Raw genomic sequence first — 18,254 nt, forward strand, 5'->3', positions numbered from 1 at the left:
GCATGCCTGCTACGCCCGACCGGACGCGCGACAGGGCGTTCGACGCGTGAAACAACAGGGATCCTCGAGGTCGTGCGGCGCGAGGACGAGCGAGGCTTGTGGACGGGCTATGTCACCAGCAGTTATTCAACCCGCTGTGTATTTCGCGTAGGAGGTAGACGCGCCGGGAGCCCAGGTCAGCCAAACGGAGCCTACGGAAACAATTCAGTACGAATTGAATTTGCGGAAAATTGCGACCGGCGCCATGGAGGCTGGAGATCCCCGCCGCGTGACCGAGGGACGTGTTGTCAGCAGCTGTACGATTTTCTTCGAACTCAGGCGCTGCATCAGAGAGAAGGCGAGGCTCTGCGGCGTCGAGTGACATGGAAGGCGCAGACAATAAACACGTTCGGCGAATCGGCACGGCGCCGTGCTGTCGGTCCTTGGCGTGGCAGCGCCTAATCCGGCTAGGGCCGGCAATTGCAGCCAAATGGAGACGGATCTCGATCTGTCGTTTCAACGTCAACAGCGACTAAAAATGGGCACAATGACAACCGAGCCCATATAAGGACGCCTGTCGACGCGTCTCCAACTTGAACCACCCGCCCACCTCTCCCGCCACCGCCGCCAACGACGACGCCGCCCACCATGTACCCGACGCGCCCAGACTCGCCCCCGCCCCGCGCGCCCTCTCCCGAGGTTGACTTCACGCCGTTGCCCGTCCGCTCCCGCCACACTTCCTCGACGTCGTCCGCAGCCGCCGCGCGCGCACGCAACCATCTCTCGCCTCCCCGCACTCTGCGCTCCGTGCGCTCAGTAGAAGCCTTCCACACGCGCACGAAGAGGACCTTCCCAGCTCACGACGCCCAGCCGCGGAAGATCAAGTCACACGGGACGCTCCACGAGCAGAGCCCGCCGTCCCTGCCCTCCTCCCCGCGCTCCACCGCGTCCTCCTCTTCCTCTTCGACGTCATCCAGCCGCCGCTCCCACCGCTCCCTGAGCCAGGCCGTTCCGTACCGGTCGCCGCCCGCGAGCCCAAACCTCATGGCGTCGCCGCCGCCCGTCCCTCCCATCCCCGCCTTCGCGCTCGACGAGCGGCTGCCGCCCAAGCAGGCGGCGAAGGCCAAGCTGCACAAGCGCGCGCAGGCCCAGGCCCAGCCCCTCCCCGAGCCGGAGAGCATCGCGCACCTGCTTGGCCGGCCCATCGTCAGCCGGAAAACCTCGTTCCGCGACGTGCGTCAGGCAGGCCTTACGTGCGCCTCCTTTTTCCACCTGCGGAACGGGACGCGCCACACACCCACTGCTACGGCTGTGTGAGCGCTCGACCCTGCCCTGCCCATCCCAGCCTATGGACTCTGTACCCCTCCCCAACCGCGCTAGCCGCCTCGCCACGATCGTTCACGCCCTCGCTTATAATATGTATATCCCTTAATCCCTGGACTCGGGTCTCAAAACCATACGCCCATCCTTAATATGCCGACTGCTCCTAATACCTTATTGTCCCCAGTCCCCGCATGCACCGACGCTCTCTTGCTCCCTGGCTGCTGTGCTGCCTTAATACTGGCTGCTGCTTCTTGCTCCTGCTCACCACATTCCGCTCAGCCCCCCTTTCTCTCTTTCTCCCTCCTCTGCACCATAAGCTATGTATTTTGTATATACAACACCTGGCGCGTCCCGTGTACTTCTATATACTATCGGGCGTCCTTACATCCATCCCAAGGCGTACATACTCCTTACTTGTAGACCGTCGCCGCTCACATCACTGTACCCACCCACCATCCCACTGCACTCAATGACAATCTGGTTGATTGTCGTCGTTGACACCTCTATGTTGCCGTGCGATTTGCCGGGTTGTTGAGGTGACCGGTAGCCTTCGCAAGGTAGGGTGCCTTTCGTGGCACACGCATGCCTGCCTGTGTCTCCCTCCGACGCGTACGGACTTTGCGCTCGCACATTTACGGCCAATTTGTCGCCTACGGCGTTGCTGCAACCACCTCGATGCGACTGACGCTGTCCTCCGGAGCTCGTACGCAGCATCCTGTCCCGGTACGTACGCGCACTGCACTCTCAAACTCAGCGGGCGAGGAGGGCTAGCCTCAGGGTCAACTACATAGAATTTGACCATGCCACAAATCAATGTTTGATTTGCTTTCTGCTAGCTGGTCCAGGGCTTACAGCGCACAGGCTGCGGAGCCTGCGGAGAGCGCATATAGCAGGGTCATCCTACGGTTAAGAAGCAACACATATAGCAGGCTACGGACGGCGCATAGCAGGCTACAAACGGCGCATGACCAAGTCATCGTACTGTACCTACAGCGCACGATCTATACAGCGCATAGCCAAGCTAGCGTCGGGAGACCGGCCCTTCTTACGCGAGCGTCCGGAGACCGGTCCTTCTTGCGCGAGCGCCCGGGGAGTACCGCGCTCATCGACCCACACCGCGTTCATTAGTGCTCGTGACCGCGTTTAGGCGCGTGTAGGGGGTGAGGGTAGGGTCACCGTGCATTGGTGAACTGACGCGTCTGAAAGCGGTTCGTTAATCGCGCAGGGACGTGGTTCATTGTACGCACAGGACCGTGGTCGATTGTACGCGCAGGGACGTGGTTCAAGTTGCGCGTAACCGCTGAGCGTGTTCTATTTCACGACCACTGACCCTGCAGGACGCGCGGGCAGGCAGCAACACATTACGCACGGTCATTGTCGGAACGGCCGGTCGCGTAACGGGAGGGCTGGTCGCGTAGCGGGAGGGCTGGTTGCGTAACGGGAGGGCTGTTTGCGAGTCGGATACCGTAATGGGCAGCAAGCCCCGGCGGTTTCGTAGGCTCGTGTGCTTAGGCCGGGACTGGGCGGGCTAGTCTGCAGGATCGTCTTAGAGTGGTCGTGGTTATGTTAGTCCGTTGGGGGTCCTGTTAGCATGGGGATTTTTGTTAGTATGACTCTGGGGATGGTAGCATGGCTTGCGCGGCGTCCAGAATGGGGAGGAGTACGCATTGCACGACACGATGGTCAGCGTTAGCCGGCAGGCGGTCAACCGTACGCCGCCCCGAGATTCGCCGCTCTGCAGGACGCCCATCCCTTGTCAGAGCGCGCCGCCTGAGGTGGCCTTCCTGCCAACAATTGTTGTCGAGGAGCGCTAGGTGGCATGTCGGGCTCGAACCCGCAGTTGGCAAGCGAGCGTAGATCACGCTTATTGGCGGCGAGAACGTTCCGTGGATGCGCTGGCGAGGGAATAAGGCCGTCCTCGGGCGGACGCGGCGTTCCATGGCTAAGTCCGTCGTTTACTAGCTTGACCGCGGACGCGCTGATCCTGACGCGCAGTGAGTTCATGCCCCGGAATTCTTCGAGAGAAGGAGACTTCTCTGAGACGAGACGACGCCGCAGAAGCCCTCCCGTGCGGTATTCTGTCTTGATTTTGGACGATGGACGGGATGCGGAGGCGGCGAATTGGAAAGCTCTTGAAGTTGAAGTGTGAGCATAACGGGGTTCGACGGCGGCTTGCCTGAGGCGCTGCACTCTGCAAAAAACTCCGCGGATGCATCGCGGAGAACGCGACAAACGTGCGCTCCCACCTCCAATGAGAAACGACCACCAGATCCCTACCCGAGAACCAAATCTGTTCCTCGAGAAGCGCCAGATGCGTTTCCAGGCAGCAGGCAGCAATGAGTCGACTTCCGAAGCGCGCGCTTCTCAAACCGTCGTCAAGGAAAGAAAGGGGTGACCCAATATGGGCGATATAGTGTCCGGAAAATACCTGCGTACCAAAATGGAAAGCTCGAGGCTAAGTTCGCTCAAAAATCGGAAGCTGAGTGTCGAGGGCGCGAATTTGCGAAGGTCTGGAAGGGACTTCGTCGTTTAACGTGCCATGTGTGACTCATTCCCTAGTCGAGTGTGTCCGAGCCAGTACATGTGTCCCATTCGAGGTGCACCGGGACTTGCCGTGCGCCTCTGATGCGCCCTGCGTCGGTACTCACGACGACGACAGCGGCCTATTAGCGGTGTTTCGGCCGCGGGAAGGCGCTCAACAGGGTCTTATACAATGCACTAGCTATCTGTGGGCCACTTTGTGAGGCAGCGAAGCGCCGAGGCGGTGTCGCCGTTGACTGTCGGTTGCCACGTGCGAGGCGGGAGGCGGGAGACGGGGAACGGCAACGACATAGAGCCAACCACGTGCGGCGACGACTAGCCCTAAGCAGGTCACGGCGAGGGCTCCCCACGACTAAGTCCCTTCCAAACCTTCGCAAATTCGCGCCCTCGACACTCAGCTTCCAATTTTTGAGCAAACTTAGCCTCAAGCTTTCCATTTTGGTACGCAGGTATTTTCCGGACACTATATCGCCCATAACCCAACACGGCACAATTCAGCGCACTGAATCTCAGAATCCTCGGAGGCGCCCTTGGGCCGATCCTCGTGCTGGCGCGTACGTGAAGGTGCTTCGAGTCGCACAGCAATCAGCCTCCGATAGGACCGATGGGACCATCCAATGATGATGATGAGGTTCTCGGTCAAATCCTGGCTGCCTGCGGCTGCAAAGTAGCTGATCCCTGCACCGGAGATGAAAGTATTGTCCGCCCTGCGCGACGACGGACGTCCTATTGACGTTGTGAGGCGCAGAATTGACAGCGAAAAGCAAATGCAAATGTCATAAAAAAGCAAGCAGGCGTTGTTGCCAAGAGAGCGAGGGCTGTCGATACGGTTGGAAGGAGGAGGCAAACTGAATTGCTTCCGCTATCCGGCAATGTCCGATCAGTAACGCGGTCACGTGGTCGATGTTCAACTTAGAGCTCGCCATGAATGCGAAGTTGTGAACTCAGCCAGGACGCGAGACGGGCACACGAGACAGAGAAGAAGCTCCTTACACGGGTTCAAGTACCGAAGTTAGTATATAGCCTGAATAAATACGAGTCCCATGTGCCTGATTAGACGGAAATGCACAGATCCGCCCCTACTACTACAAAGTAGGAGAGCTTAGTCCCTTGTTACAGAATTAGCTGACAAACACAGCGTTAGTATATATTCAGAGACAGAGATAGTACTACAGAGCCACGTACGTGTGCAAGGTGGCCACCGACAACAGGGCGGGCCCTAAAGCCGTCAGCCTTGAGGTCGGCCGTCTCGTACCAATCACCAAAGGGTTCTGCGCGGATGTCAGTCAATGATGACTCTAAGAATACCAAGCATACCATCGCTCAATCCGCTGGAAGCCCAATCGTAGACACCCTGGATCAATGTATCGCGGACGCTGTTGTCGGTGACCCAGGCCGAGGTCCAGATTTCCCAGTCTATCGAACGGTTTCAGTAGCATGCTTGAGGAAGGGGCAGACGGCTCCCGAGACGCACCAGACTTGGTGTAGCCATGACGCGTGTCCAGCGCAACACCGTACTGAGCTGTGACGAGTGATTGACAGACGTTCTTTTCAACGAGTAAAGTAATCACGTACCCTTGACCTTGTCGTACCAAGCCGTCTCTGTTTCCAGTATCAGCCTATGCGGGTATCCCTCCATAGAAGACTACGCACGCATCTCGTAGATCGAGTCGGGGAAAAGCCCAAGCCCGAGCAGCTTGTCGCCGAAGAGGTTGTAGGACAAACCCCACGTATCGTCTTGACCATACTGCAGCGTCAAGTGGTCGCCGCTGGAGGCCGTGGCGTATGTCTGCCACTTGCTCACGTAGTCCTTCGCAATTGACTGCAAAGGCGATCAGCAAAGCAGCCCGAATGCAGAGACACTCGATATTCCGAGTCTCGCGGGCCGGTGAGATCCAGACACGCACGCTATAGTTGTTCGCCTTATCATCATCGCCGAGGAGCTTTGCAATCTCAGCCATGGCGCCGATGCCGACGATGCCCTTGATCGCGAGGTTCGTCTGGTTCTCGAGGTGGCCGGCGAAGTCGTCCGTGCTGAGCTGGTCCCCCGGGATGAGAGAGTCCTCAATGAGGTATTGCGTCCATTGGTCGAGGAGGGCGGACTAGGAGGGGATGTGCGTGTCAGATTGGCGAGATGCGGATGCGAGAGATAGGGCGCCCGCGTACATGGTCCTGGATCATGGAGAGATCGCCCGTCTTCTGGGTGTAGCTGAGCGCCATGATGAGCATGTTGCCGGATTCTGGATCATCATCAACGTGGCGTTCGGACTTGCAGCAAGGGACAACTAACCCTCGACCGGCATCGCCTCGTCCTTCCCGTCGTTGTGGCCGAGAGCCTTCGGGTAGCTCGAGCCCATGTCGTGGATGCTCCACTTGTTCGGGTAGAGGCCGCTTTCCTGGTAGCGGTACAGCGCGTCAAGGAGGTACTTGCCCAGTGCCGGGTTAGTGTAGAGGAGGATCGGCCACGCCGGGAAGCTAGTGCGTTGCGTCAGCACTCTTCATACTCACCCCAGTACACCCCCTTCCATTACATCCCCTTCAAGTGCACCCCCCTGAACACCCTTCTTTGAGTCGCTAAAGCACTCACATGACATCTACCGTGTTCATGTTCCCATCGCTCGAGATCTCCTTCATGAACAGCAGCACATCGTCCGTATTCCACGATCCGTCGCCGTTTTTTGAGATCGTGAGCTCGACCGCGCCGAAGGCCTGCCGGATGGAGAGCGCGCAGATGGCGGCGTAGGCGTCGGAAACGGCTGATGCGTCCGATTGGAGCTTGGCGTCGAAGGCCTGCGCGCTGGCGAGGGCGTTGGAGTAGTCGCCGAGGAATGCGGAGATCTGGGAAGAGCATGTCAATGAGCTGTCCAACACATAGTGTGCTATGAGTGGTAGGGAAGGGGGGCTTCGCCGCTTACCATGTCATCGACGGACCCGTAGGCACTCCATGCGTAGAGGGAACGGTCCTGGAGGACGTTTCCCGCAGTAGCGTACTGGATAGCGGGGTCGCGGACGTGGCCGATGGTGAAGAGGACCGAGTCGTCGAAGACGCTTCCGAGGTCGTGCGCAAGGCCGAAAACGGGCCAGTTATCGTTGATAGCTGAGGAGGGTTGTTAGGCTGTGTAGCGGAATGGGAGGGCGACTATGCATACCACGGAAGTTGGTGTCCTCTGTGTTTGCAAGAACACCGTTGTTGATGAACTGGGCGCGGACGGCGACGTCGGCGCCGGTTTGATAGGTCGCGCTGTTTGACTGGACCAGGAAGTCAGTTACCGGTGAATATACTGAGGAAGTGCTCCCATACCCATGGCGTCGAGTAGTAGATCGATCCATACTGGGTGTGGTCGTTGTTCTCCGAGTACTCTGCCTGGTCCTTGAGCTGTGCTTGGTGGGTGATGATGTCGCCAGTGCGGGTGGACCACGTCGCCTGGAGGGAGCTGTCGCCAGAGACCCATTCGGCGCTGATGTCGGAGTAGATTTGGACCTGGTGGGCGGCTCCGTCCGTGGCATGAACAGAGACCTCGACGTAGGCGAAGGGGAGGGAGCCCTTTACGAGGTCGGTGGGCTGAGAAGATGTGTCAGTGTCAGTGGTCCAGGTGATGAGCATCATCACGTACCTCGACTGGGCTCAGGAAGTTGACGGTCAGGTCTACCGGACCAGCAGAAAGCACAAATGTGCTCTGGGTGGCGGTGAACTGAAGAGGCGCATCAGTGGCGATACGGACGGGCTGTGATGTGATACAAACCTCGGAGCTCTTTTGCGATGCATGCTCAAAGGTCGCATCGCCAGCGTTTCCGTTGCCGAGCCAACTGTACGCCTTGCCATCAACCTTGACGAACCCGGCCCATCCGAGGGGCTATAAGCAGCGTCAGCCAAGCCAGTGACGAACAGGGAACAAAGGGATCATACTGATCCAGTCCAGAAGGCCGGCCACTCTTCATTTAGGGCCTTGCCAGCCCCTTGCGGAAGCCAAGCCGATAGATACGGGCTGCGTACTGCAAGAGGAATGGAATGCGGGTTGAACGGCTTCGCGTCCCAGGCAACATCGGCGCGCGCAACGCTGGCGAGCGCCGTGAGGGCTACGCCCACCAGAGGTAGGGCGAAGAGCATGACGGTACGGACGAGGAGGGGGAAGGAGCGAGGTCGCGATTTCAGTCGCGAGATGGACTTCGCTTCTTAAATAATAAATGCGCTCGAGCTCGGGGCTTCGGCAATGAAACGGCGGGGTATAGAGACCATGACTGACGCAGTAACGCTGGACAGCCTAGATCGGACGTTGTGCGGGGTTTCTCAAGCGTATTCAGCTACGACACTCTCTGGGTCATCCTCACGAGATGAAGAGGGAGGCACCACTGCGCGTGTGGGCGCAGGCACGAGCGGGCGTAGGGGCACAAAGGCCTTGTAACCGCACGAGCTGGGAAGCGTTCCCTGCGGAAATGGCCGTCAGCTGATGTCTGCCGCATCGATTGGTAGAGGTAGGCCAGCGCTCTATTCATTCGTGACATCAACGGAGAGGCGAAAGCTCACGACATCTGCGAGTAACGGCCTCCGCAGGGTTCCATTTTTGTATACGATTACGATGGCTAGGGCACTCTGGTCGGTCAGATGTCTGCGAAGAAGCCTTTGAGAGGTACGAGACCCGACAGCTTCGGCCAGATACTGGCTCATTAGCTGCTTGACGGCTTGACGAGGGAGATCGCCCTGCAGCTGTCGCTTCCAGCCGCTGTGAATGTCTCCCAGATCAAGAGTAGAGATAGCTGCCTCAAACATCATCACCATCGCGACAGCATCTCAATGGCCAACTCTCCGACTCGAGCCTCTGTAGGTGTGTGAACGGAAGAGACAAGTCGACGGCTGTACTCGAAGCGGCCCGGTCCGGGGGTGCGCCCGCAAAGTGCGGGCTTGGGCTTCGGGTGCCTGGACCCCCCACGTTTATTGACGGCAAACGCCGAAGGACGCGTCCTCTCGAAAATGCCAAAGCGCAACTCTCTTTCTCCCAATACCCTGGCGGTATCCGATACTCCCATATACCTCCAAAATCCAAATAATCCACAGTCTATCCTCTACCCTCTCTTCCTCTACTCGCTCTTCCCGTATACTCGCTCTAATACCTCGGACGCTCGCCATGACCGGATCTCGCGCAGCTCTCGTCTTCGTCCTGCTCCTCCCGCTCGTCGCGCAGGCCGCGCCGTGCCCACTCGCTCATAAGCATCCTCGCCAACTGCAAGATCTGGACGACCCCTCTCAGCAGCCCTTCGAAGCCGCCTCCGACTCCGACACGCTCTTCCTTCCTCCTGGCTTCATCGCGCCCGTCGACAATGCCACAGACTCCGTCCCGGACGCGCCGCCTGCTCCTATTGCTCAGCCCGACATCGGACCTCTGATGATGGGCTACTACCCTGACTGGACATCGGCGACGCTCCCACCTGAGAAGGTCGACTTCTCGCGCTACGACTGGGTCGACTACGCGTTTGCGCTGCCTACGCAGGACTTCAACGTGACCTGGGACGACCCGAACGCCCCCGCTCTTCTTAATCGCCTTGTCACTGCCGCGCACGCTCAAGGAAGCAAGGTCAAGTTGAGCATTGGCGGGTGGACGGGGAGCAAGTGAGTTTGTACCACGCATATGGGCGCATACATGCTGACATTACCGACTTTATCAAGGTACTTCTCGCCAGCGGTCGCAAGCGATAGCTCTCGCCAGACCTTTGTCGACAACATCGCCCTCGCGTTCGATCAGTACAAGCTCGACGGCATTGACATTGACTGGGAGTATCCTGGACGCGCAGGCAACGACGGGAACCTCTTCATGCCTCAAGACACCACGAACTTCCTTTCCTTCCTGAAGCTGCTTCGCGCGAAGCTCCCTGCCGACGCACACATATCTGCCGCTACGCTCACTACGCCCTTCGTCGACGGGAACGGTGCGCCGTCTGCCGATGTTTCCGAGTTTGGCGACGTCTTGAACTGGATCACGATGATGAACTACGATGTTTGGGGCTGTATGTGGACACTGTTTTGAGGCGCATATATGCTGATTTCTATACAGCATCCTCAAACCCGGGGCCGAACGCACCGTTCTACGACGCGTGCCACAATTCGACGCAGCCGCAAGCGAGCGCGGTCGCTGGCTACGAGCAGTGGACGTCCGCGGGATTCCCTGGTAACAAGATCGTCCTCGGCATCCCCTACTACGGCTACCGCTCGAGGTCCGACAACACACATCTCCGCACGCGCGACGACGATAATGCGCAGGTCGAGTTCCGTGACCTCGTCTCCAACGGTCAACTCGTGAAGAACACCGACCCCAATGGTCCTGCGTACATCGGCGGCAACGGGTTCACGAGGCAGTGGGATGAATGTTCGGGGACGCCGTATCTCGTGTCGTCGGAAGCGCACTCGGTGATCTCGTACGACGATCCGGAGTCGTTGGCGATGAAGGCGAAATGGGTGAAGGAGATGGGGATGATGGGGGTGAATACGTGGGATGTGCATGGGGATACGGATGATCTGGTGTTGGTGAGGACGGCGAGGGAGGCGATGGGGTTAGCGTAGAGTGGACGGTTTGTCTGGTCTTGTGGGCAATGCGATGTGCTGAGGAGTGGAATATTTGGGCTGAGCAGGATGGCTATCGTTTTTTCCGTCAACGCGACGTTCTTGTCTTGTCAATGTGTGGCAAGTTGAGATCTGTTGAGATGTGTACCCACAGGAGCTTACTCGTGATTACAGTTCAGTTCAAACCATCACATCACATTACAATCAAGGTTGGGGACCAATTGGCATGGGAGGGCTTCAGTCTACGACCAAGGCAACAACCACCGTATCATGAATCCCGAGCGCTCTTGAGTTCTGTTCCGGAAGAGCGAGACAACCTTTCATTGAGGGAGTGATCACAAATGACGTGGTTGTCCGCGAGGCTAGAGCCGATGCAAATAAGGTAATCCAGACTGAAAATCGCCGGGACAGTGCGTCTCGCGTTGCCGCATCTGAGGTCGACGAGGAACAACTCGGGTTGAACCACTCTATCACGATGATGAGTGGAAACAAGGGCCAACCTGTTATTCCGCACCACTGGCTGGTAGGAGGCAACCCTGCGATTCGTGTGAGATGCTCTGACGTTCCACATGCAGCTATCGGCGCAAAAGTACGACGACATCATACCCGTTGAGTGGCTGGATGTGCCCATGCAGGTCGGAGTGGTGATCAAAGTCGCTGGGCGGGTGACGAAGGTTAGTATGCTTCATCGAGAATACTCAGAAACGACGAAGTTGCTCACAAAAAATGTTCTCTTACGAAATCCAGCGCGGGGAGGACTGCTTAGTGCTGACCGCCAAGAACGACGAGGACATTTTCCTGTTTTTCTCCCCCGATGTAAGGAGGGTGAAATGCGCTGTTGAGCCTTGAAACTGACTTCCCTTGGACCCGTAGTTCTCCAGCACGCGGTCCATCCGGGACACGACGGAGAGAGTCTTCGTTATTGGCTTCACATTTACCGAGAGAGCCATGTACATCTTAAGAGTGAGGGAGAACAGGCTGCAAGATGTGTGCTATAGTGTGCCTCCTCCGACACGGGCAAGTACATCTCACTCGTGGGCGTTATCTTGGTGCTGACGCTCCGTGGCAGCTGCCGCGGCTCGATACAGGGAAGCTGTGCATCGAGGAGTGGGCGGAGAATGTAATGGAGGAGAAGGAGCGAATGGAAAGGCGCCTGTGACATTCGTCGCGTGGGCAATTCTCCCGGCGCGGGAGGCGATGGGGTTGACGTAAAGAAGATATTGTGTCCAATATTGTTGGGTAATGCGACGTGATGACGAGTGGAACATCTGAGATGGATGAGCGTGAGGGCGAGCGCGACAGTCCTTGAGTAGACATTTATGGCAAATCGATGTGTGGACCCACAAGTGCTCACACGTGATCTCACTTGTTACCATCACATCACACCCCGACATCACAATGCCAAGGCAACAACCACCGTTTCACACTCCCCCGCACCCCGACGAGCGCTTGAGATTGGCCTCTGCATGGGCTCCGTCGATCCCCCTGACCCGCTATCGATGCGCGCTATACACTGTGAACTGTACGAAAACTCAATGCTCAACTGAGTCGACTCGGCTTGCTGTAGGAGATGGGAGATGCAGAAGATGGATGGAAGATATAAAATCTGCATCAGCTCGCTGCGACAGCCATCGTGTGTTTGAATACCTTGCGGTGTCCAGGACGATCAAACCCACCCCACGTCGTTGAGAGCGGTGCGCGCTCTCTTTCTCGACTCTCATCTTCATTTTCTTAGGTTTCGTGGGCTTTCGGTCACTGTCCCTTCTGCTCGTCTTGGTCTCAGCCTGGTCCTGCTTCAGTATACCCTCGCTTGACTCCCTCCTCTCGCTCGATCGCCCCATGAGCGCCCTGCTCTCATACTGCTGGCTGAGCCTCCTTCTCCTCGCCGCCCGCGACGCCCAGGCATGGGACGCGAAGCCGTTCAATCCCGCCTCAGTGCCCCTCGCGGTGCGCTCACCCTATGTGTCGACGTGGCTGCCGCAGGGCAAGGGGACGGCGCTGAACGATGCATGGGCAACGTTTTACACGGGTGGTGTGAGTGTACAGTAACCTCACAGTGCTTGCATCCAAGGTGGCTGGTGTATGTTGCTAACAATTGCCGTAGATCACCGCTTGGGCTGGCTTCATCACGGTCGATGACAAGCCGTACTCGTTCATGGGCGTGCCCGGCGCAGACGCGGATTTTGAGAAGGCGACGCAGAAGAGTGTGGAGGTGCGTGTAACCATTGCGTATGGTGATCAGGGTGGTTGAGGCTCATGATGCCCGTCGCAGATCACATCGACGCAGAGCATCTATGTGATGACCGCTGGTGCAGTGGACCTTACCGTGACGTTCTTGAGCCCAGTGGAGCCTACCGACCTCGTTAAGCAGTCTATCCCGCTATCCTACATGTCCCTCTCCGCCGCCTCGAACGATGGCAGCGCGCACTCTGTCCAGGTATACACTGATATCAGCGCAGAGTGGCTATCGCCGAGCGACGGCGCCCAGCCGGTGAACTGGACTCTGGAAGATGGCGATGTGCTCTCGCATACTCTGTCGCTGCAGACCCAGCTCAACTACGAGGAGAATCATGATATGATCAGACGTACGTATACTCGAATAACTGAAACCAAGACATCTGCTCATGCTCTTCACAGAGGGCTCCGTCTACTATTCCACTGCCAAGGTTCGTCCACTCGCCCCTCTTCGCTCCGCATATTCTCCTCACTCTCGCTCCCTAGACAGACGGCCTCACCCACATGTCCGGCCCCGACAAGACCGTCCGCACCCTCTTCGTCAACTCCTCCGCCCTCGACAACTCCCAGGACACCACCTTCCGCAACATCTCCGACAGCTTCCCCGTCTTTGCCTTCGCGCACGACCTGGGCGATGTCAAGGATGCCACTGACCCTATCGCGATGAGCATCGGATTGATCAGGGAGCCGGCGGTGCAGTATGTGGTGGGCGGAAACAAGATGCAGGATCGGAGCTTGTTCTTTTGGACGGAGTATGGGAGTGTGGGGGATTTGGTGAGTGGGAGCGGGTTTTGTGGGAGTGGGAAGCGGGATTGGAGGCTGATTGTGGGCACGGCAGATCAAGGACTTCTTGGGCGACTACAAGGATGCGCTGTCGCGGGCGCAGAAGCTGGACGAGCAGATTGACTCGGACGCGAGTGCTATCAGCAACGACTATGCCAGCATCACTGCGCTCTCCGTCCGCCAGGCCCTCGCTGCGCTCGAGATAACCACCGTCAAGAACGGCGACGCGTACGACAAGGAGGACGTACTGGTCTTCCTGAAGGGTGCGTCGTCTGCGCATGGCCAGCCTTGTCGCTTCTCTGTCATGGCTGACGCCCTCGCAGAGATCTCCAGCAACGGGAACACCAACACCGTCGACGTGATCTTTCCCATGTGGCCCCTGCTCATGTACCTCAACCCGGCGCTGGGGAAGTATATCCTACTGCCTGCGCTCAAGTACCAGGCAACGGGGCAGTACCCGAACAAGTACAGCGTGCACGATATGGGGGCACATTTCCCGAAAGCTATTGGGCATAATGATGGGAAGGACGAGGCCATGCCAGTTGAGGGTGCGTCAGGGGTGCAGTGTTATGGGAGGGGAAGCTGACGGAGGCTCTATAGAATGCGGCAACATGCTCATTATGGCGCTCAGTTATACGCAAAAAGCGAGTGACCATAGCTTGATCAACGACTATGTATGAATGCGTTCGCTCATACCCGCTGAATTACTCACTGACAACACGTTTTCAGGTCGACGCTTTCGACCAATGGACGCAGTTCCTCGTCAATGAGGCCCTCGTACCCGCCTCGCAGCTCAGCACGGATGACTTCGCCGGCCATTTAGAAAACCAGACGAACCTTGCGATCAAGGGCATACTCGGCATCAAGGCCATGTCGGAGATTGCGAATACGATTGGGGATAAGACGGCCGGGTCGAAGTACAGCGTGAGTGAGAACGCCTTCACAGATATAAAGTCTCTAAGGAAGGATTGACTGTAGGATATCGCATCCGACTACGTCTCGAAGTGGCAAGATTTGGCCAAGTCGTCCGAGGGTGGCCATACCACATTGAACGTGAGTTCCATCACGGGGTTGTGACTATATACTTGCTAACACCTGCGTTCAGTACGGCAACGACTCTAGCTGGGGCCTGACCTACAATCTCTACGCAGACAAATTGCTAGGGTTCAACCTCTTCCCTTCCTCTATCTATGATCAGCGTTCGTACTACGCGCCTTTCCTTGTCAACCCACCATCTCACCCAACTGTACAGAAACCGCCTTCTACCAGAAGCACAGTAGTAAGTCGTCTACCCTATCTCCCCCATCCAATCGTCGGGTCTCCTGTGACTCCCTCTCACACCCTCCTCCAGACACCTTCGGCGTCCCCCTCGATTCGCGGCACACCTACACCAAGTCCGACTGGGAGATCTGGACCGCGGCCATCATGTCCGACACGGACACGCGCGACATGCTCATCAGCGCGGTCGCGCAGTACGCCGCGAACGGACAGAACGACGTGCCGTTCTCGGACTGGTACGAGACGACGGATGGGAAGGTGGCGGGGTTCAGGGCGCGGCCGGTTGTCGGGGGGCATTTTGCGCTGGTGAGTGGGGCTTTGGTTCAATGGTTGGGCAAGAGCGACGCTGACCACACGTTGCTTTCAGCTTGCACTGTTAGTATTCGTGTCTTCGTTGTTGGGTTTTGTCAGAATTTAACTTTTCCCAACAGCAACTCCTCAGGTTCGGGCACCTCGACAGCGGACCCTTCGACCTCGACGGACGACGGCGACGAGAACGCCGGTTGTGCTCTGTCGCCACCATTCCCCTTTACGCTTCTGCGTTATTTATTGCAGTCGAGGAGATGACGACTTTCCTCGCACGCTCGACGCGTGCGACCCACACATTCTCTGCCACTATACTGCAGGTAATTTATGTATTTATATTGGATGCTGGAGGAGAACGCAATTGGAGAAAACCCACACGCACCGAGCATACGTAGACGCCTCTTGGTCTACGTCTCGAAAAGGCTTGCTTCAAGTATGCATGCGATCGTATTATCGCAAGGTAAGTTACTCGTGAATATGCCGGTGACAGAGGTGCAAAGGGTATTCACTCGTCCAGATCGAACTCGTCTTCATTGTCCTGATGTTTCGACGATGATGATACCTTAAAGACGGGGTCGAGGCCACTTCCTGGTTTCTTGAGAACGCCTGTGATGTTCCATGTGAACGGAAGTAGTAACAAGGGGAAGGGAACACGCACCAGACATGGATAACCGCAACTCCAACGCAGCGGTGTCAAATGCGTCGTTATTCCCAAGCTCCTCGAAGCCGACAAGTCTGCATAAGCTTGTCAGCTATACGAAGATGCAACATCACGGGGACACGCACCTATCCTTCGTAACACCGTCGGCGAATACGATCACGCATGGAAGGACCTTGATCTGGAGCTTCTCTACCAGCCAAGGGATGTTCTCGACGAAGACGCGGAAGAAGCGCGTGTTGTAGTACTTCGGCGCGAGTTTCTGAAAGGGATATCCATCATCAACAAGTGTACGGGGTTCTGTAAGGCAGATTGTACGCACAGCAAGGTGCTTATCCATGATCGCGCATCGCTTGAAGTTGGAGTGGTAGAAGTGCACGACGCAGCGTGGTTCGCGCCTGTGGAGAAGTGAGCACAGGAGCAAGGGGGGTAGTTTGAGCACGCACGCAGTTATTCGAATGACCTCCTTCTCGTCCTGGATCTCGGTGTATTGCCCGTAATGGTTCTCCTGCATCTGCTTCACTCGTTCCATCCTAGCCTGCCATTAGCTCGGGCTATGCGTCGGAGGCCCTGCACTCACTCGCTCCTGAGTATCGCCATACCCTTCTCTCGTGTCGCAGCATCATCGTCGTTCTCGATCTCCGCCTCGAGCTCGGCGAAGATGGCATCCTCGTCCTCGTCGCTGTCCCCGTCCCGATTCCTTCTGGACTCATCGTTCGGGTCTACAAGCCGCGACGCGAGTGACGATATTCTGACTTGGACTGAGTTGTGATCACACTCAAGACCAGTATGGTCTACGACTCACCTGTCCGACATAATTCACGCCGACCACGAGGGGAGGAAGTAAAGCAGGCAATACTTGCCCGAATAGGCGATCACCATTGTCCATCTTGACTCCCACACCCATCAGCGAATCAGATTCGCCGCGATGAAGCTCGTCAGCAAGCATGTCGATAAACATGGGGCCGTAGGTAGATCGTTCATTGTGTTCGGTGATGTAGGAGGCTGATGAAGGTTACAGGGCCATGTAACGCTGAGGCCAGAGGACGACGAGGACATGTGGCATCTCTATAATCTTATCCAGAAGGGGGACTCGGTTAGGGCGCCGGCAGTGAGGTGCGTAGCATCCCCCTCTCGACGCTCCATTCTCTGAGATGAATCCAGACGCGTACAGAACGTCTCCTCGACCGGCTCCGTCGAATCACACCGCGTACGCCTCAACCTCACCCTCGAAGTCAGCAAGGTCGAGTTCCTCTCCGGCGCCGCCCCCGCGGGCTCAGGCCCCGACTCCTCCGGCGACCCCAACAACCCGCAGAACTCCTCCGCCGCGCTGCAGATCTCCGGTCGCGTCACCTCCGAGAACCCCCACGTCCGCATGGGCGCCTTCCACACCCTCGACGTCGAGGCGAACCGCGACGTGCGCATCGAGAAGGCGGATGGGTGGGACAGCGTCGCGCTGCAGCGCGTCAACGAGGCGATTGAGCCCGGGCGCGGGGCGGAGGTCGCCGCGGTCGTGTGTGGGGAGGGCACGGCGGCGTTCTGCTTGCTCTCGCAGCATATGACGCTGGTGACGCAGCGCATATCGGTCCCGGTGCCCAGGAAGGCGGGCGCGTCGGGGGCGTCGCAGCACGAGAAGGCATTGGCGAAGTTCTATGCGACGCTGTACGATTCGTTCGTGAGGCACGTACCGTATGCAGCGGCGACGCTGCGGGCGATCGTCATCGCGAGCCCGGGGTGGGTGCGGGACGCGGTGCATGATTATCTGTTGGCGGAGGCGGGGAAGAGGGGGGACAAGCCTTTGCAGAAGGCACTGAGGGAGAAGGTGGTGAAGGTGCATGTGTCCAGCCCGCACGTTCATAGTATGGTGGAGGTGCTGAAGAGCCCGGAAGTGGTGGCGCAGTTGAAGGAGACTAAGTTCGCAAGGGAAGGTGTCATGCTTGATAGGTGCGCATCCCCAACTCATGCAGGTCGTGAGCTAACCTGCTTTGTAGGTTCTTCAAAATGCTGGGCACCGACGAGATGCGGGCATGGTACGGTCCAGACCATGTCTGCTTGGCTGCCGACCGAGGAGCTATCGGAACGTTGCTCATCTCGGATGAGCTCTTCAGGTATGTCTGCCTTCAAGGGCAGTATTCATACATTCACACGCGCACAGATCGAGCGACCCGGAAACCAGGAAGAAATACGTCGCCGTCGTCGAAGCTACCCAACAGAAGGGTGGTGAAGTCCTAATATTTTCCAGCATGCATGAGTCAGGACAACGTCAGTACCCCGAATCTCTTTTGCTCCTCCTTCCTGACAGCCATCTCCACAGAACTGAATCAACTTACCGGAATTGCTGCGATCCTCACCTTCCCCCTCGACGTCGAGGTCGTTGAGGCAGAAGAGCGCGAAGCGGCCGAGGAGAGGAAACGACAAGAAGCAGAAGCGAATGGAGTGAAGATGGATGAGAGTAGCTAAGGTTGTAGCAATATCGGTCGTGCGTGTATCTTTATTTCTCTTGTATGCTGTACGCGCCCTTGTAGCCCCTATATGGAAGTCTTTGTATTCTACCCGCGCGGTGACGTCACGCGTCCGATCCGCGTCCATCCATCGGTG

General features: G+C 57.5%; 7 protein-coding genes across 7 annotated transcripts; 5 read left to right on the forward strand and 2 right to left on the reverse strand.

The window, feature by feature from the left end:
* Window positions 1-339: 339 nt before the first annotated feature.
* Window positions 340-1,490, forward strand: SCHCODRAFT_02253250 (uncharacterized protein). The gene has a single exon (XM_003036485.3). It carries the CDS (start codon window positions 628-630, stop codon window positions 1,294-1,296), a length of 669 nt encoding a protein of 222 aa, XP_003036531.1. The 5' UTR covers window positions 340-627; the 3' UTR covers window positions 1,297-1,490.
* A 3,325-nt stretch (window positions 1,491-4,815) lies between these two features.
* SCHCODRAFT_01184723 (DUF1793-domain-containing protein) lies at window positions 4,816-8,014 on the reverse strand. Its single transcript, XM_003037835.2, has 16 exons — window positions 7,751-8,014; window positions 7,587-7,697; window positions 7,458-7,535; window positions 7,145-7,405; window positions 6,993-7,092; window positions 6,759-6,940; window positions 6,431-6,681; window positions 6,134-6,318; window positions 6,010-6,083; window positions 5,751-5,945; window positions 5,497-5,665; window positions 5,419-5,445; window positions 5,318-5,365; window positions 5,161-5,259; window positions 5,029-5,114; window positions 4,816-4,968 (listed from the first exon to the last, which is right to left on the reverse strand). Exons 1-16 carry the CDS (start codon window positions 7,949-7,951, stop codon window positions 4,957-4,959), a joined length of 2,079 nt encoding a protein of 692 aa, XP_003037881.1. The 5' UTR covers window positions 7,952-8,014; the 3' UTR covers window positions 4,816-4,956.
* An 833-nt stretch (window positions 8,015-8,847) lies between these two features.
* SCHCODRAFT_02621806 (glycoside hydrolase family 18 protein) lies at window positions 8,848-10,448 on the forward strand. Its single transcript, XM_003036486.2, has 3 exons — window positions 8,848-9,448; window positions 9,506-9,843; window positions 9,891-10,448. The coding sequence occupies exons 1-3, from the start codon at window positions 8,967-8,969 to the stop codon at window positions 10,394-10,396; spliced, it is 1,326 nt and encodes a 441-aa protein (XP_003036532.2). The 5' UTR covers window positions 8,848-8,966; the 3' UTR covers window positions 10,397-10,448.
* A 426-nt stretch (window positions 10,449-10,874) lies between these two features.
* On the forward strand, window positions 10,875-11,520 carry SCHCODRAFT_02498951 (uncharacterized protein; the record flags this gene model as incomplete). Its single annotated transcript, XM_050343084.1, has 5 exons — window positions 10,875-10,919; window positions 10,972-11,070; window positions 11,144-11,212; window positions 11,270-11,359; window positions 11,395-11,520. The coding sequence occupies 5 exons, from the start codon at window positions 10,875-10,877 to the stop codon at window positions 11,518-11,520; spliced, it is 429 nt and encodes a 142-aa protein (XP_050200452.1).
* A 300-nt stretch (window positions 11,521-11,820) lies between these two features.
* Window positions 11,821-15,474, forward strand: SCHCODRAFT_02538484 (DUF1793-domain-containing protein). The gene is made up of 13 exons (XM_050343600.1): window positions 11,821-12,430; window positions 12,501-12,608; window positions 12,669-12,981; window positions 13,034-13,062; window positions 13,118-13,405; window positions 13,470-13,677; window positions 13,738-13,962; window positions 14,015-14,088; window positions 14,144-14,338; window positions 14,393-14,467; window positions 14,520-14,613; window positions 14,667-14,693; window positions 14,766-15,474. The coding sequence occupies exons 1-13, from the start codon at window positions 12,236-12,238 to the stop codon at window positions 15,257-15,259; spliced, it is 2,325 nt and encodes a 774-aa protein (XP_050200453.1). The 5' UTR covers window positions 11,821-12,235; the 3' UTR covers window positions 15,260-15,474.
* SCHCODRAFT_02621812 (thioredoxin-like protein) lies at window positions 15,420-16,513 on the reverse strand. The gene is made up of 7 exons (XM_003037836.3): window positions 16,462-16,513; window positions 16,237-16,407; window positions 16,103-16,189; window positions 15,979-16,054; window positions 15,785-15,918; window positions 15,657-15,733; window positions 15,420-15,604 (listed from the first exon to the last, which is right to left on the reverse strand). Exons 1-7 carry the CDS (start codon window positions 16,470-16,472, stop codon window positions 15,504-15,506), a joined length of 657 nt encoding a protein of 218 aa, XP_003037882.1. The 5' UTR covers window positions 16,473-16,513; the 3' UTR covers window positions 15,420-15,503.
* A 32-nt stretch (window positions 16,514-16,545) lies between these two features.
* SCHCODRAFT_02621814 (uncharacterized protein) lies at window positions 16,546-18,208 on the forward strand. The gene is made up of 6 exons (XM_050345081.1): window positions 16,546-16,623; window positions 16,678-16,772; window positions 16,821-17,600; window positions 17,648-17,764; window positions 17,812-17,918; window positions 17,971-18,208. Exons 1-6 carry the CDS (start codon window positions 16,585-16,587, stop codon window positions 18,114-18,116), a joined length of 1,284 nt encoding a protein of 427 aa, XP_050200454.1. The 5' UTR covers window positions 16,546-16,584; the 3' UTR covers window positions 18,117-18,208.
* The last annotated feature ends 46 nt before the right edge of the window (window positions 18,209-18,254 follow it).

This window comes from Schizophyllum commune, assembly GCF_000143185.2.
Source record: "Schizophyllum commune H4-8 unplaced genomic scaffold SCHCOscaffold_5, whole genome shotgun sequence".
Lineage (NCBI taxonomy): Eukaryota > Fungi > Basidiomycota > Agaricomycetes > Agaricales > Schizophyllaceae > Schizophyllum > Schizophyllum commune.